Source organism: Tenrec ecaudatus, chromosome 14 (assembly GCF_050624435.1).
Source record: "Tenrec ecaudatus isolate mTenEca1 chromosome 14, mTenEca1.hap1, whole genome shotgun sequence".
NCBI lineage: Eukaryota > Metazoa > Chordata > Mammalia > Afrosoricida > Tenrecidae > Tenrec > Tenrec ecaudatus.
The window spans coordinates 98,223,761-98,240,825 of NC_134543.1; the positions used below are offsets into that span (position 1 = coordinate 98,223,761).

At 56.7% G+C, this 17,065-nt stretch overlaps 1 protein-coding gene across 1 annotated transcript; it reads left to right on the top strand.

Moving 5' to 3' along the window:
- Positions 1-267: 267 nt before the first annotated feature.
- Positions 268-11,237, top strand: DLL4 (delta like canonical Notch ligand 4). Its single transcript, XM_075532288.1, has 11 exons — positions 268-333; positions 456-725; positions 1,253-1,310; positions 2,161-2,424; positions 2,808-2,868; positions 2,959-3,089; positions 4,613-4,782; positions 4,918-5,137; positions 6,225-6,939; positions 7,390-7,498; positions 11,181-11,237. The coding sequence occupies exons 1-11, from the start codon at positions 268-270 to the stop codon at positions 11,235-11,237; spliced, it is 2,121 nt and encodes a 706-aa protein (XP_075388403.1).
- The last annotated feature ends 5,828 nt before the right edge of the window (positions 11,238-17,065 follow it).

Below are 17,065 nucleotides of genomic sequence, written 5' to 3' on the forward strand. Positions count from 1 at the left end.
CACCCGTCCGTCCGCTCGCAGTCCCAGGATTAGCCGGAGGGCACGTCCTTAGCGCGGCCACCGCCCAGCCGCCCTCACCTGGATTACTTGGGGCGGCAGCTGGCCAGGAGCTAGGGAGAAGGCGCCGGGGGCGGGAGCGGCGGCCTAGAGGAGCCCGACTTTTCGGGGCACTCCTCCCGCGGACTGGACGGACGGACGGGCGGGAAAGCGGCGTCCAGAGCAGAGCTATTCTTGGGACCGCGGCTGGAAAGAGCGATGCCCCTGAGGATGGCCGCCCCGACCCAGAGCGCCTCGGGCTGGACCCTGCTGCTGCTGGTGGCACTTTGGCAGCAGGTAAAGTCCCGCGCCCCTTTCCCGTTGCACCCGGAGTGGGAGCCCCCCCACCCCGACCCCCAGCCCGGGTGTCCGCCAAGCTGACCCTTCCCTCTCTCCTTGTCCCTGTCCCGGGACGATAGCTCGCAGCTGGTTCCGGCGTCTTCCAGCTGCAGCTGCAGGAGTTCGCCAACGAGCGCGGCGTCCTGGCCAGCGGACTGTCGTGTGAGCCCCACTGCCGGACCTTCTTCCGTGTCTGCCTCAAGCACTTCCAAACGGTCGTCTCGCCCGGGTCCTGCACCTTCGGCAGCGTCTCCACGCCAGTGCTGGGCACCAACTCCTTCGCCGTCGGGGACAACAGCAGCGGCGGGGGGCGCAACCTTCTCCAAGTACCTTTCAATTTCACCTGGCCGGTAAGCACAGCCTGGGCGCTCTGGGAGTCACGGAAGCCAAGAGAAGGGGATGCCCGGGGACCGAAACCCTTACCCCAGATGCCCTCCACACCTCCCCAAGCCCCAGGAGTGCACCGTCTCCCGGTCCTTTCTTCCTGACTCCCTGGAACCCCATCCTGGAGACGGCTTTCACCCACTCCAGTGTCTGCCTCGTCCCAGTTTTACACGCTCCCTTCTCCCAGCTCTTGGGATATGATTTTCATCACCAGCCACTCCAGCACTGTCTTCACCACCTCCCACCAAAACGCTCTCCCGTACACTCCCCTCCACCGCCCCTGCCCCGGTCTCTCCATTGGCCTTCTCTGCTCGCGCGCGCGCGCGCGCGCGCTGCGCTGCACGAAGACCCGTTATGTTGACCCGGGCGCAGTAATTGTATCCTGCAATTAGGTTAATTAAACCGGCTGCCACAGGGCAGCCCCCATCTTTCTCCCGGCCTGCCTCGCCCGCCTTGCTCACCTCCCTATCTCTCCACCCCCTTCGCTTCCCAGGGAACCTTTTCGCTCATCATCGAAGCTTGGCACGCGCCGGGAGACGACCTACGGCCAGGTGAGTCGCTCACTCCGCCGCCACAGGGGGGCGACACGGCGCAGCGCCGAAAGAGTTAAACCCGCGAGAGGCGGGGGCAGTGCGGCGCGGGAGGTGGGGGCTCGGACGCTGGGCCCGGCTCGGCGCGGGCGGGAGCTGCGCCCCGTGCTGGACGCTCAGATTCCGTCCGCTGCCTGGACTCGAGCACAATTGCGTTTCCTGCGGGTTATTTTTGGCGTGGGAACGCGGGGAGCACGGCGGTGAGAAAGGCCGAAGCTGCCAGCGCCGCTGACGGGCCCCTTCCTGTATTTTACACCTTTCGCGAATTCCGCTCCTTTGGATAGGGAATAATGGCTTTGGGATGTTGTTCTGACACAGAGGAAAAGGATATTTCAGCAGCACAACAATTCTCACTTTGAAAAGGAAAAAGAGTACCATTACCCACCTCTGGGGGGAGAACCTTTGGATGGGACCCAACAGACCCTCTTGATTCAGGGGGCTCCCGCTGAGGCCTGGAGAGGATTTTAAAAATGTTTTTCTCCATTTTGATCTCTTTTCTTCCCCCGCCCCTTCATCCCCCACAGTACTGGGCTATCTTAACATCCTTCTATTGTCCCTTCTTGAATGGCACCAGGTTCCCATACACAGGCATGCACACACACACACACACACACACACACACACACACACACACACGGCAGTTGAGCAATGGGACCCTTCAGTTCTTCTGGCCTGGGCCTGTCCAGCATGTGGGGTCGTCATCTGGACAGGTTGGTCACACCAGGCAGCAGATGACCACAGCCCAGCTAGGAGGGGCGCCGGCCTTGGGGACGGGCTTCACTTCCCTGACCTGGCCCTCTGCCTCCCTCAGAGGCCTTGCCAGCAGCCGCACTCATCAGCAGAATCACCATCCAGAAATCCCTACCGGTGGGCGAAAAGTGGTGGCCGGATCAGCAGACCAGCCTGCTCACACGGCTGCGCTATTCTTACCGGGTCATCTGCAGTGACAACTACTATGGGGACAACTGCTCGCGCCTGTGCAAGAAGCGTAACGACCGCTTCGGCCACTACGTGTGCCAGCCAGATGGCAACCTGTCCTGCCTGCCCGGCTGGACCGGGACTTACTGCGATCAGCGTGAGTGGCCTAGCCTTTCTCTGCTTGGTGGGGGTGGCCTGAACAAACAGGCTGGCATCTTTTGGGCCACAACCTGCTCCTTCACAGAGCTGCCCACTCGCTGGGCCTGAGGGACCCCTGGGGATGCTTAGAATGGTCTTGAGCCCAGACCTCCTCTCGCTGGCCATACTCCTCCCAATCATGCCCCCGCACATAGCGATACCCTCGTCACTGCATTTCATCCAGACTTGAGTCCACCTTCCATTGAGTGGCCCATGGCTCCTTTGGGAGGCCAGATGTGCGGGAGAGAGCCCAGGAGTGCTGGGGACACCGCAGGACCAGGACAGGGAAGCAGTCCCTCAAAGGCCTGGCATCTCGCCTTACTGCCCGCTTTCTTTCCGTAGCAATCTGTCTTTCGGGCTGCAGTGAGCAGAATGGCTACTGTACCAAGCCCACCGAGTGCCTGTGAGTAGGGGTCGGAGGGCGGTGGTGCAGAGACTGTCTCTGTCTGGCCTGGCCTCTCATTTCACAGTTATCCTCCTTCTCATTTCTCAGCTGCCGCCCAGGCTGGCAGGGCCGCCTCTGTAACGAATGTATCCCCCACAATGGCTGTCGCCATGGCACCTGCAGCATACCCTGGCAGTGCACCTGTGAGGAAGGCTGGGGAGGCCTATTCTGCGATCAAGGTGAGTCGGGACAGAAAGGACTGCAGAGAGGACAAGGGAGAGAGAGAGGAGGGGGTCCTGGGATGGGGACCCCAGTGGTCTCTGGACCCTTCCTTCTTGGTGCTGGCGGACGCAGCCCTCCTGTGGTCCTTCAGGGATCTTGGGGCTTCTAAGGGCTTTACAACTGCCCTTGAGTGAGATGGTGGGTCCTCCTTCTCCAGGTGCTGGGTGACAGTTTGGCCACCTGGAGTGAGCACTCATAAATTCCAGCAAAGCCAAAGAGAGGGGTGCCAGGCTGTTCCTCTTTCTGCCTCGTAGTTACCTATTAATCCCCTAAGTGTTTGCTTTACTTGCCAGGGCTGTTTGAGCAGCTCTCCCTGAAACAGCTGTCTGATGGGGTGTGCCCCCTGGCTGCCCCAGGCTGTAGGCTAGCTCAACCTCTGGGGGAGTGGCATCTAACCGCCTTCTCTCCGCAGGCAGGCACATAGTCTTTCCTGTAACCGCTCAGGTGCTCTGGCCAGGTGGCTGCTTGGGCCTAGAGTGGCTCTTCTTGATTGGGGTGGGGGCCAGGGCTACCTGGTCACCCTCTCACTCTGCAGGGTTGAAGAGCCATAAACCTGGGTCGGGGGTGGACGGGCCTTTTCTCTGGGTAGGTAGCACAGCATGTGCCTGTACAGGGGTTTGCCAGAGTAGAAGGAAGGGTTGGAGTTTGGCCTCTGCCGTGTGTGTGTGTGTGTGTGTGTGTGTGTGTGTGTGTGTCTGTCCCACGCACCTGGTTCCCGCCTAGTCTCTCTCCTGTCCACGTTAGTTCCCAGGTGACACAGGTCTACTCATCATCCGCAAACAGTCCCTGTGTTTGCTCTGTCTGCCTCCCCCTCCCTGTCCATCCCAAATCGAAAACAAATACAGTTCTGTTTTTTTCTTCTGTAAGTAGTCATGTTGGTATTCAGTGGCATCTTAGCATGTCCCGGTGTGTTTGTGCAGTCATGATCTCTGACCTTGTACACCAGTGGATGTGTGAAGGTCAGCAGGAGAAGCCGGAAAGGAAAGGAGTTCAAAATACCCTTGTTCACTCACTTCTCCTTTAAGAAATGCCTGCTCCCGGATGGTCTTCTGACTTCGTTCACCTATTGAAACTGGCCTCCCTGCTAGGCTGATCTCAGATGCCCCTCCTCCTCCTCCATGCAGCCTTTCTTGATTTCCAGCAGAGCTGGATGGGGAGCAGGGAGCCTGGCTCTGTTGTTCTCCTTCCTCCTCTCCCACACTCTCCCCCTCCCGCTTGCCATCATCCTTGCCACCTTGATCCTGCCCTGGCTGGCGACTGGCCTTTGTGAGCGTGCAGGACGGGCGGTTCTGGGGTCCTGTGGTTTTTGTCCAGCCTTGATTTGACCTCTGTCCCGTCAGGGGTTGTTCTGGTGCTTCCACGTCCAGTTCACTGTGTGGAGAGGTCTGCAAGACTTGGAGTGGAACCGTCTTTGGGCCAAGCTTGGGGTGGGTTGCACTGCAGAGAGCCTTGCTTAGCTGGGTGGTTCCTGTCTCTACAGACCTCAACTACTGCACCCACCACTCCCCGTGCAAGAATGGGGCCACGTGTTCCAACAGTGGGCAGCGGAGCTACACCTGCACTTGTCGCCCAGGGTTCACTGGCGTCGACTGTGAGCTGGAGCTCAGCGAGTGTGACAGCAACCCCTGTCGGAATGGAGGCAGCTGCAAGGTGAGGCTGACACTCCTGAGGCCCCACCCCCACTCCCACCACCGGCAACTGCCAAGGGCAGACACTGTGGGCAGACCCCCATCCCTGGCCTTCACTGGATGTCTGATCTGGAGCCCCCTTCTGGCCTTTCTCCAGGACAAAGAGGATGGCTACCTCTGCCTGTGTCCCCCGAGCTACTATGGCGCACACTGTGAGCACAGCACCCTGAGCTGTGCCGATTCCCCCTGCTTCAATGGGGGGTCCTGTCGCGAGCACAACCAGGGCACCAGCTATGCCTGCGAATGCCTCCCGAACTTCACTGGCTCCAACTGTGAGAAGAAAGTAGACAGGTGCACCAGCAGCCCGTGTGCCAATGGTACGGCCCTGCTGCCCTGGCAGACCAGCCGGGGGAGCGAGAGCATCTGGGGAGGGGGGCTGGTCAGAACGGGTCTGATGGGTTGAGCTGGGTCCCCATCACTCAGGAGGATAAAGAGCTTGCTTTGGCCCACAGGAGGGCTTTGAAGACAAAGGATCCAGCAGTTCACAGGCTTTAGGAGAGACTGATCTTCCCCTTCCCTTTCTGGCTCACTGTCACCCCTGAGCTGCCTGGGACCGTGTCCACTCCCCTCTGGCCTAAAGAGGTGATTTTGGAGGTGCCTTGTCCCTCCTCCAGTAAAGGAGCCCGTCAGAGTCTTGCTCCTGGGGGGCCCTCATCTCACCACCCCCTGAGGAGCCTGACCCTTTGTGGGCACAAAGCATGTGGGTGTCTTTTGTTGAGTTTCCTGGTGCCAGCCTGTGAGATAGGCCAGACAGCCCTGGGGAGGAGACAAGCTCAATAGCAAGGCTGGCAGGGCAGGCAGCAGAGGCTGGACAGGAAGGCAGCCTCTTGGCTGACGGGCAACCTAGCTCCTCAGAGCCAGAGTGCCTCCACCACCAAGTGGGAAACCCTGATACCTGCCCTCGGCCTCTGGTGCCATGGTGACAGTGGCGTGGAGCAGTCCTAGCTGTGCTGGCACAGGAAAAGGACAGGGCTTTCTACTCCTATAGAGAGTGGCAGTCTGGGGGACTCACAGGGGCCCTTCTTCTCCGTACTGTAGGATCGCTCAGGGTGGGTAGCAGGGAGTGGAGGGGTTTGTTACATATCAGGTACATGTATGATCCTACCAAGTCCTCAACGCAGTCCTAAAACGGATAGTCCGAGCAAACTGGTGCTTACTGGTCAAATGCAGCCCTGGGTACGTGGTGCCCATCAAGGAAACACGGGGAGACCCAGCTGGGCTCAGCCTTAAAGCTCTATAAGACTCTAGCTAGTGGGTTTCACAGCTGAGCCCACTGAGGTTGAGCCTGTCCCCCGCCGCCTGCCCGGCACATGAAGACAGGCCTTACTCTGGGGGTGGGGCACGGGCCCCCATATGTCTGCGAGGGCCCAGGCCAGGGCTGATCTGTGCTTCCTGTCCCCACAGGGGGCCAGTGCGTGATCCGAGGCCCCACCCGCCTATGCCGTTGCCGCCCCGGATTCACAGGCGCCCACTGTGAACTCCCCATCAGCAGCTGTGCCCGCAACCCCTGCGCCCACGGCGGCACTTGCCACGACCTGGAGACCGGGTTCTTGTGTACCTGCCCACCGGGCTTCTCGGGCCACCGCTGCGAGGTCCGGACACCAGACCAGGATGCCTGTGCCTCCGGACCCTGCTTCAATGGGGCTACCTGCTACAGCGGCCTGTCCCCGGACAGCTTCATCTGCAACTGCCCCTACGGGTTTCTGGGCAGTCGCTGCGAGATCCCCGTGGACGTGTCGCCCGGCTTCCCCTGGGTGGCTGTGTCCCTGGGCGTGGGGCTGGTGGTGGTGCTCGTGCTGCTGGGCATGGTGGCCATGGCTGTGCGGCAGCTGCGGCTTAGGCAACCAGAGGGCGACGATGACGACAGCAGGGAGGCCATGAACAACCTGTCAGACTTCCAGAAAGACAACCTGATCCCGGCCGCCCAGCTCAAGAACACCAACCAGAAGAAGGAGCTGGAAGTGGACTGCGGCCTGGACAAGTCCAACTGTGGGAAGCAACAGAACCATACATTGGACTACAATCTCGCCCCGGGGCTCCTGGGGCAGGGAAGCATGCCAGGAAAGTACCCTCACAGCGACAAGAGCTTGGGGGAGAAGGCGCCCCTGCGGTTATACAGGTGAGGCACCAGTCAGGCACTGGGCCTGGCCACGGAGCCCTGGTGGTTCCTTCTGGGTGCTGACCAGGACAGGTGGGAGGCTGGCACCAGGCTCTGAATGGCTTTTTAAGCCAAGAGGGGCTTTTGTTACTGCCAGGGGCTTTGTCCTCCCCTATTCACCCACCCATGCATTCATACACACCCGTCCAACGCCCACCGTGACTCGTGTGAGCGTTTACCAGGCCACGGTGTGACTCGCTACCAGTGAGAAGGCCAACCTTTTCCAGGCCCAAAGCCCCTTTGGGAAAGTTGGGGTCCTCTGGCCCTCTTAGGGACCTGTCCCCCCACCCCCACCACCAGCTCCAGTGTCTTCTCCCAGAGCAAGTGCCCTTGGCTCTCGGGGTCTGGGCCTCACCCCCCTCCCCTGCCCTTCCCCTCTCCCTCTCACCCACCTGTCTTGTATTCCCTCAGTGAAAAGCCGGAGTGTCGGATATCAGCGATATGCTCCCCGAGGGACTCCATGTACCAGTCCGTGTGTTTGATATCAGAGGAGAGGAACGAGTGTGTCATTGCCACCGAGGTGTGTACGGAGGGGCCCCCTCCCCTACCAGCTTGTCCCCTTCATCCTTTGGGGAATGGGGAGGTGACCTGTTCGTCCCAACCCCACGAACGGGGGTCCTGCTCTGGAAGTAGGAGGGTAGATACCTCTTCTTGGCAGGCTTTCGGGGCCCTGCTGGCCCCGGTTACCACAGAGGGTATGAAATAGGAGCTGCGGTGCTGAGCCTGGCCCGGCCTCTTCCTGCTGGGTTAGTTAGTGCCTGGCCGGCCGCCGTGGCACCTGGCCAGCGCCCAAGCGCTGCTTCCCAGCTGCTAGGTGACAGTGGTCGTCTCCCTGTCTCTCCTGCCCCTTCCACTGGCTTCCCTCCCGTGGCCCAGCTCACAGAGCACAGGCGTGGGGTGATGGGGCAGGAGACCAGGAGGAGCTGTCCCATCTTCCCTCTACCCTGCCACCCCCAGGGCAGCCCCAGAGGTAGGAGTGCTTGCCTCTTACCTCCCAAGGTAACTCACTTCTCCACTGTCTACACACTCTCCAGGTATAAGGCAGGAGCCTAACCAGGACAGCCCAGCTTCGGCCGGCCCAGCAGCTGGGCCTTCCTTTTGCGTTGTTTACATTGCAACCTGGATGGGACGTTTTCTTGATATGCAACGTGCTGCTCTCTGGAGGAAGAGGAGGACGAGGGAATGGCTTGCACTAGGCCGACTGTGAACTTGCCGAGAGAAGCAGTGCCCTGCCACACCTCGGGGTGTCTGTCTGGCATCAGGTTGGCAACCGTGCCAGCCAGGGAACAAAGGAAAGGAGAGGGGCCACCTGGACCTGCCCAGGCAGCAGCGACTTACAGAGTGCTCCGTTGGGGGCTTTGGACTTCTTTCCCAGAGGGAGTTGCAGCGGGCTCTGGAAGCCTAGAGCTGCTGTGGCCTCTGTGGGCATCTGTGTGTGCAAAGGAGCCTTTGGAACAGGCTCCCTGTTCACTGCTGGGCCCAAAGCAGAGAGCAGAGAGGAGAGGGGGCCAACAGGGTAAGGCCCAGATGGGCCAGAAAGCCGCTGGGTGCAGCTCTGGGGGCTGGGGGTGGGTACCCTGTAGGAGAGATGAGCCCAAAGGGAGAGGATCACTTTGCCCCATGCCTCCAACTACTGTCTGGGGGTCTCGCTCAGATACCATCTCAGCCTCTCTCTCCGGCTCAGGCTCTTGGGCAAATAGGCCGGGATGCCTTACTGGGCTTCCCACTGCCTCTGTGTGCCTCTGGGCTCTGAGCAGACGTAAAAGGCTTGCCCTTCCTGCCAACAGGGCCACCAAGCTCAACTGGGGAGCTCAGGAGGGAGAAGTGGGTGCTGCTGCCACTTGGGCTCTTTCTTCCCTGAAACCCACCTCTTGGGCCTCGAGCCTGGGCTCTGCCCATGCCCACTCCTGCACCCCCTCATCTTTGAAGCGGACCTTCAGAAATCAATAATATGAGTTTTTATTTTGTTTGGGGGTTTTTTGGTAGTTTATTTTGGAGTCTAGTATTTCGATAATTTAAGAATCAGAAGCACTGACATTTCTACATTTTATAACATTATTTTGTATATCATGTGTATTTATAATATGGAACAGATGTGTACAGGAGTTTATTACTTCTTGGGTCCTGTCTTTCTGGTGGCAGAGTGGAAACCCTCTCACTGTCCTCCAACCCCGCTTCTCATAGTGTTCCTAGACACACACACACCCCACCCCAACATCCCAGGGACCAGTGCATGCACTTGGGTTTAGCATGTTGCGGGCGTCTAGGGTGCCTGATCTCGCCTGATGGCTGTGAAGTTGACTGGCTCACTCGATGTGGATGCTGCCACCCTGGTAGGTGGGGATAGTCCCCCACCTGGCTCTTCACACCTGAAAAAGCATTTGGAGCTCCCTGGGAACTTGGAGGGGGTGCAGGTGTTTGGGGGTGGGGGACAGTGCTGCCCATCTTCCTCTTTCTGAGGAGGATGCTCCTGTGGCAGGATGGGCTCTCGGAACATGACAACAGCTGGGTGCTCAGGCCCTCGCTGATACCCTGCCCTGGCCTCCATGTCAGCCGAAGGTTGGTCTCCAATGGCCCTGAGTTTGTCCTCAGGGGGATTGGCCTGAGGGTCTTGGACAGAGTTCTGGGGTTTAAGATTTGAGAGTGGGGCTAGGGGAGGGGAGTTGGGGAGTGAGGGGGTGTAGGAGGAGAGAAGGTGGCCTTCCCTGAGCCCAGGTAACTGGTTGGGGAACTGGTGAGAGGGTGTCCAGTCTCCCTTATCCTTTGCTCCATCTAAATGGTAGGATGCCCCTCCCCCTCGCCGTGTGGTCTTTCTACAGCTGCAAACATACCCCACGGAGGACAAACACCATTCACAAAAAACCCAACAGCCCCTCCCAGCTCTGAGCTTGTCCACAGTAGGGCAAACCTGATCCATCTGAGGCCTCTCTTAATGTAGTCCAAATAGCTAAATGCTACTTGTCTCCTTGTCTCCGACGTACGGCAGCATGCTGCCCTGACCTGGGCGCCTGTGTTCAGAGAACAAGGGTGCAAGGGTGCTTGTGTTTATCCACACTCGCCCAGTGCACACACACACCACGCCTCCCTCGCCGCTCCCTGTTCCCTTAGAGCTCACACAGGGTATCAAACAGGAAAGCATTGAGGGAACTGTTCCCACAGCCCTAGGCGGCAGCAGGGGGAAGAACAACACGACCTCACTCTTCCTGCCCAAAGCGAAACAGGAAAGCGGCTCCCGGGCCCTGGGGGGCGGGGGAAACTAGGCCCGGACACGCAGGCGAGATGACGAGGCTCCCATGTGAGGGACAGGTAGGACACCCGCAGGCCCGCACGTCCACACCACCAGGCGGTACAGGGCTGCACCGGCTGCCAGCCACTCAAAGAAGAGCCCTGGAGGAACCAGCCTGGGCAGACCCATTCCATGATGGGATGCCCTAGACAGGGAGCTGCGAGAGCTAGCCCATGGGGCTTTGGGAAGGGGTACCCAGGCATTGGTTGATGTGGGCAGCTCCCAACGTGTAGCTGCCCACACCAGCTTCTACCTCAAGCAACACAGAAGCTGGGTGAGGCAGGCACTTGTGGGGTGGGCAGGGCACAGTGGAAGCCTCCTTGAGAGTCTAGTACCTTCTCATAGGTAAGGTACCCAAAACGTTTCCCCCGTGGTCAGGGGTACAGAGAGAGAAAGACACATGACTCCAGGCTTCACCATGCACAGCACGCAATCATGGACTTAGCAAATTGCCCATGGCCAGGTGGGTGTTAATCTGCAGGACATTTCCCAAGAGAGCTCAGTTCAGCAGTTCCTTAACAGGCTGGAGCCCTGCCCTGTCTAGCCTACAGGATAAATCTGGTCCCATGGTGACCTCCAGTTCTGAGTTCATCTGCTTTCCAAGCTCCTGGCAAGACTGGACGTGCGATCTTACTCTTCTGCGAGGCCCTTCACCTTGCATCCCGGTCGGGAGCAGAAGGTTCCGTGTGCTGGGGAGGAAAGTGTCTTATATCTCGGTCTATGCCAGGTTAGACAAGGTCTCCACGTCCTCTGCCCAGAGCAGCGTGCAGGCCCCTCTCTTAGCGCTCCCAGCTCCCGCAGGCCCCAGCCTCCGCCTCACGCGGCCCGCAGCATTCCGGGAAGGGGATGGAAGTGATTCACTAAGGGAACGGTGACTGTGTCTTCCCGGGGCGGCCGCGCCTGCCCGGCCCCGCAGGCAAGCCGGATCCCGCGGGCTTGGCTTGCAGAACGGCGGCGGAAGAAGCAGGTGTGACCCGCTCTGCTCCGCAGGGTCAGCGCTCCACCTGCCGCCGGGCGCCCCGGAGGTCCCGGGCTCCCCGCCCCCCACGCTTATTGTTACAGCCCGACTTCCTGTTTGCGGCCTCCCGACCCCGGCTCACTTCCCGGGCCGGGAAGCTGCCGAAGGCCGCCAGTTTCTCGGAGTCTCCGGGCCCGCCCGGCCCCGCCCCCTGCACCCGAGCCCCGCCCCCTACCAGGCGGCGGCCGCGGGAAGGGCAAGGGCAGCGGCGGCGTGGCGCGATGCCCGGCGGGCGGGGCGGCCCGGGCGCCCGCCGCCAGGGGGCGCTGCGCGGCCGTTGGGGCTGCGTCTTGGGAGGCCGCGCGCCCCGCGGGGGAGGCTGGGGCGGGGCCGGGGCGCCTCCCGCTGAAGCTGGGCGCGGGGCGCCGGGGCCGCAGACGCGGGCGAGGAGGGTTGGTCTTGGTTGAGCGCCCCTCCCTCCCGGAAGGGGTCAACTGGAGTGAGCTCCGCGTTCCTGCGCGGGAAGTGCGGGTGCGGGGGCGTGATGCGAGGGGTGGGGGTGGGGTGGGAGCGGAAGCCCGAGCGGAGGGGCTGAATGCAGTCATCCAGGTGGGCTGTCCGCCGGCCCCCTCTTTCCCCTGCCGACTCATCCTGAGGAGGGAAGGGGCTGGGTTTGAGGGAGAAATGGAGTTTTCTTCCAACGCCACCAGGAGATCGGAGCAAGTGCATTCATTTCTAACGTCGTTCGTTCGTCACCGGCTGAGCTCCTATTACGTGCCGGGTATGGGCCATAAACCTTGGTTTCCGTCTCTGGGAAAACGAGCCGTAAATAACCCCTCCCTGCTTGGCGAGAGAGAATGGAATGCATGAATGAATGGATGCATGGAAGCATTTTGAGCGCTGGTCCCCTGGTGGGTGGGCTATCTCAGAGAACCCCTTTCTAGCCCACACTCCCAACCACCACCCCACCACCCGCGACCCTGGTCTGGCCAGACCGCCTCGCCTAGGGCATGTGAGGCCGCCGGCTCCCAGCTGGTGTCCCCTGGTGCTTCACACTGTGTCCCCGCCTCTGAGGAGCATGATGAGTCCGAATCCGTTTTCACTTGGAGACATGTCACAAAGGACTTTTGCCTTCCTTTGCTGCCCCATGGGGCACTGTCTGCATTAACGCTTGGGCTGAGAAGGGGCTCTGCCTTTTCTTCTGTGTCATGGTGTCATGGCACCCCCTGCAGGGCAGGCCCTGAGCCCTGGCAGAAGCGGCTAGGGGGTCATCCCTCCTCCCGGTGCAGGGTGGAGGCAAACGCAATCCCCGGGGGGTTGTCAGCCAGGCCACTTGCCGAGTCCCGGGAGTGCCACCTCTTTGCTACAGTGGCAGACCTCTGGGCCAGAAGCTTCCTCCCAGGCCCAGCACCAGCATCAGCACCTCCCTTGGCTCCAGCGCTGCTAGGGTATGCTTAAAGGGACCTCACAGGTACTGGGATTCTTCTTCCTTCTCCTCCTCCCCTCCCCCTCCTTCCCCCCTCCCCTCTCCCTCCGCCCCTCCACCCCTCCCCCTCCCCTACCCCGCCCCTTCCTCCTCCGCCTCAGCAATGGGCCTTTGGGATCCGTGTCTCCTTAAAAAAGCCAAACCCGTGGCTGACCGAGGAGCACTGCTCCAAAGGGGTTTTCAAGACTAAATCCTTACAGAAGTAGGCGGCCCCATCTTTCTTCTGTGGGTTTGAACCACTGACCTTTTGTTAGCAGGTCAACGCTCAGCCCCATGCGTCACCAGGGGCCTTATGTCCCTCATTGGAGGCTATGAAATGAGCAGGAAGCCAAGTTTTTCTCTTCTCCCCTGTACTTTTCTGCAGGATCACGGCTAGGTCTAGGTTGAAAAAGACCTCGAATTCAAACAGATTGAGAGAGACTCCTTTATTTCTACTCCATCAACTTTTGCAGCCTCGGAAACCCACAGGGACATTCGACCTCTTCCTTGGAACCCACTTGTTGGGAGCGAATTGGGGTTTGGTAATTAAGTCATCAACAGGACCAAGAGGAGACCATGGCTAAAACCCAGGTGATCATCTGGAAGCGAGAGTCCGACAGCTCGAGGCCACAGTGGTATCCAAAGTCCTCAGAACCATGTGACTCCTTAGTACAGAGAACATGGAAAATAGAGGTAGTGGCTACACAATTGTGGTTGGTGGCAAATCAGTTCATCACAGCCCAAAGGTGACTACGATGTGGGAAAGGGAACATGATATGGACATTACACTGTTGCAGATTATAAAAGCCCTTCAGCTATGTTGGTCGGGGCATGATTCATGATCATGAGACCCTAGTACTTCAGTTTCCATTAAGGACCCACCCAGACAAGTCCTAAAGGCAAGGTGGCCCCTCTCTAATCCCGCCAGAAGAAATTACAGCAAATACAAGCTACCTGAGGGCAAAGGTTTTCCCCGTGCCCTACTTGAATTTATGTGGAGATTCGAAATGGATGTAGGGCTCCCTTACAAACCTCAGTCTTCTGAAAACCTGGTGTTCAGAATCTCAAGTGGGATACTAACCACCAGTATAAAAACCAAACAAACAAAACACCTCACTGCCTAGACTGAAAACTCATTAGAAATTTAGTCTTCGTCTCTTAAAGAAATAAAGAATATTTTAAATACAGAAAAAAAAAAGATTCATTGCCATCAAGTTGATTTCAACTCATAGAGGCCTTTGAGGATGGAGTAAGATGGCCTTGGCCTCTGGATTTCTGAGATTGGAACTTTAAAAAAATTTTAATTTATGTTATTTTATTGGGGGCTCTTACAGCTCTTATCACAATCCATCCTTCCATGCATTGTGACAAGCACTTTTGTACATATGTTGCCATCATCGTTTTCACAATATTTTCTTTCTACTTGAGCCCTTGGTATCAGCTCCGCATTTTGTCCCTTCCTTCCCCCACCCTCCCTCCCTCATGAGCACTTGATAAATTATAAATTATTTTTCATATCTTATATCATCCACTTTACCCACTTTTCTGTTGTTCATCCCCTTGGGGGTGTTATATGTTGATCATTGTGATAGGTTCCCCCTTTTTTCCCACACCTTACTCTTACCCTCCTGGTATGGCTACTCTCATTATTGGTCCTAAGGGGTTCATTTATTCTGGATTCCCTGTGTTATGCGTTCTTATCTCTGCCCATGTACATGCTCTGGTCTAGCCAGATCTGTAAGGTAGAATTGGGGTCCTGATAGGGGAGGGGGCGGAGAGGGAAGAAGAAACATTAAAGAACTAGAGGAAAGTTGTACATTTCTTCGGTGCTATACTGCATCCTCACTGGCTCGTCTGCTCCCCTCGACCCTTCTGTAAGGGCATGATGTTCAAATAAGACTGGAACTTTTTGTGGGAGTAGAAAAGCTCATCTTTCTCGCTCAGAGCAGCTGGTGGTTTTGAACTGTTGACCCTTTAATTAACAGCCCAATACAAAACCTGCACAGCGTTCCTGTCTGGGAAGGGTGTCCGCCACGCTGCAGTCAGCAGCAGCCTGCCCGATGCAGCACCTTCATTACTTACCTGTACGATATTAGCAACATTGGCTAGCTCCCCAGACTCACTCTTCTGTTTCTCGTCGTCATGCACGTCGACACCAGGTTACTCCGGTCCCTGGTATAAGAAGTGAGAAGGAACTGGCAGACGATAAGGAAATGACAAGTGACTGCCTACAGGGAACCAATAAGGAAACATTCCTTTGGGAAAGATCCCCAAACAGGAAGCCACCACGTGGCCACCACGTGGCCATCATCTGCAGGTCATGTGCAGCTCGGCAGGTGGAAGTGATGTTTAGACCCATCCCTTCTTATAAGGGTGCCCCTGCTGGTGAGACGGCCTCAGCCCTGGGGGTGGGGTGGGCAGAGGGGCTAGGAAGAGACTGGATGGATTCACTGAGAGGTTTCCCAGAGAACTGGTTAAGTGAGGTTTACTGCTTGGAAATGTTTACATTTGAAAGGTGACAGATGTTGGCAAGGATAAGCAAGCTTCCCAACAAGATATCAAGGACTATTGGCCAGTTTCTGTGGGGATTCCTAATTTGAGAGGGTCAAGCTTGCCTGTGTGTCCTGCAGAACTTGAGATAAGCCAGGATTCATCCTCAGAAGCTCAGGGGGCTCTGGATCTTAGCCTGCCTGCCATAGACAGTGGAGGAACCTACATGTCCCACTAATGCCCCTGGAGCTGCCAAGAGGAACCCTGTTTGCCTAGGTTCAGGATTAGTGGAGCAAGGTGCCAAGGATTTCTAGGCAAGGGGGGTTGGGAGCCTGACTAGCTTCCTTCGCTTCCAGGTGCCATGACTTAGAACCGTGTCCCCTGGAGCAGACGACGTCCCTGTTCCCCAATAATGTGCTGATCTTTAAAACAGCATTGACTTCACAACATAGTGAAGTTTATAATGAGAATGGATGTAAAAAATCATTTCGCAAACTTCCTGGCAAGTGGCAAATGCTCAGTAACTCTTCGTGTTATGGGAAAGAGGTGGAAGGATGGGTAAGTCAATAGGAGGAGGAGCGGGGGTGCGGGAACAAACAGGGGGGCACACCTCCTTCTGAGGGAGGGACTGTGCATGACATAAAAGAAGGAATTACTTGCGCTGACCTGGGGGAGGCGCAAAGAGGGATGAGAGTAGACTGCTTGAGAAGGTGTCCAGGTGATTTTGATATATGCTACCTGTCCCTCACTCCCAAGAAACCATGAACTGCTCACTGAAAGTAGCTTTGACTAAAAAAAAATTTTAAAAAATCTCAATTCATAAGACTTGGAAAATAGAGAAAATTTAAACCCTTGCATACTTCCTGATCTTTTCCCTTCATCCGTCCTGTTGATGAGATTTTGTTTTGTAGTTTTAATCATCGTGCATGTGACAGGTCATATTTTGCATATTTTCCATGCTATGCAGTCACACACATTTTTACTCCCTTGTTTTCATGGTGGGTTTTTAATTTGTAAGTTATTTTCCAAATAGAAACAGCCTTCCTTGGGGGAGGAGAGACAAAAGAGCTGATGTCAAGGGCTCAAGTGGAAAGAAAATGTTTTGAAAATGATGATGGCAACAGATGGACAAATGTACTTGATACAGTTGATATAAGAGGTGTAAGGGCCTCCACTAAAATGATGATTTTTTAATAAAAAGGAAACACACACACACGCACACACACACACACACAAAGAAATGGGCTTCTTTTAAAACATAGAAATCATTCAGGTTTTCTTTTTTAAAATAATCCAAATTGGTATTGAAAAGAAAGAACCAAGAGAAGTTCTACTTTCTAGTATTTTCTGCTTTCTTCTTTTATTGAGGGTTTTATGTGTTTTACTTTGTTACTGTTGTTAGTTTGGGTTTCCTGTTTTAATGTCATTCTGTATATAAAATCCAGGATGGGTAAATCTAAAGAGACAGTGACTGGATAGATGGCTCCTGGGGCGCCTGGCAGGGGAGGTTGGGGGCAAATGGGGAGCTGATAAGGGTGAGTATAAGGATGAAGAAAATGTTCTAAAGCCGGTGGTGGTGATGATCGTTCAAGTCTTCTGGATGCGATTCAACTATTGAATTATATGACATGTGAATTATATGTCAATGGAACTGTTGGAAACAAAAGAGCAAACACCATTTAGTCCTACAATGTAGAGGTGAGGACATCACAGGTGACACCGCAGCTAAAAGGGCGACTGCTGACAGGTCAGTGGTTCCAGCCCATCCGCAGCACCGCTCCAAGAAAGAAAACCTATGGCTGAGTTGCTTCTGACTCACCGTGACCCTATAGGACAGAAGATTTCCAAGACTGTAAATCTTTACAGATGCAATCTGTGAAACCCCCCA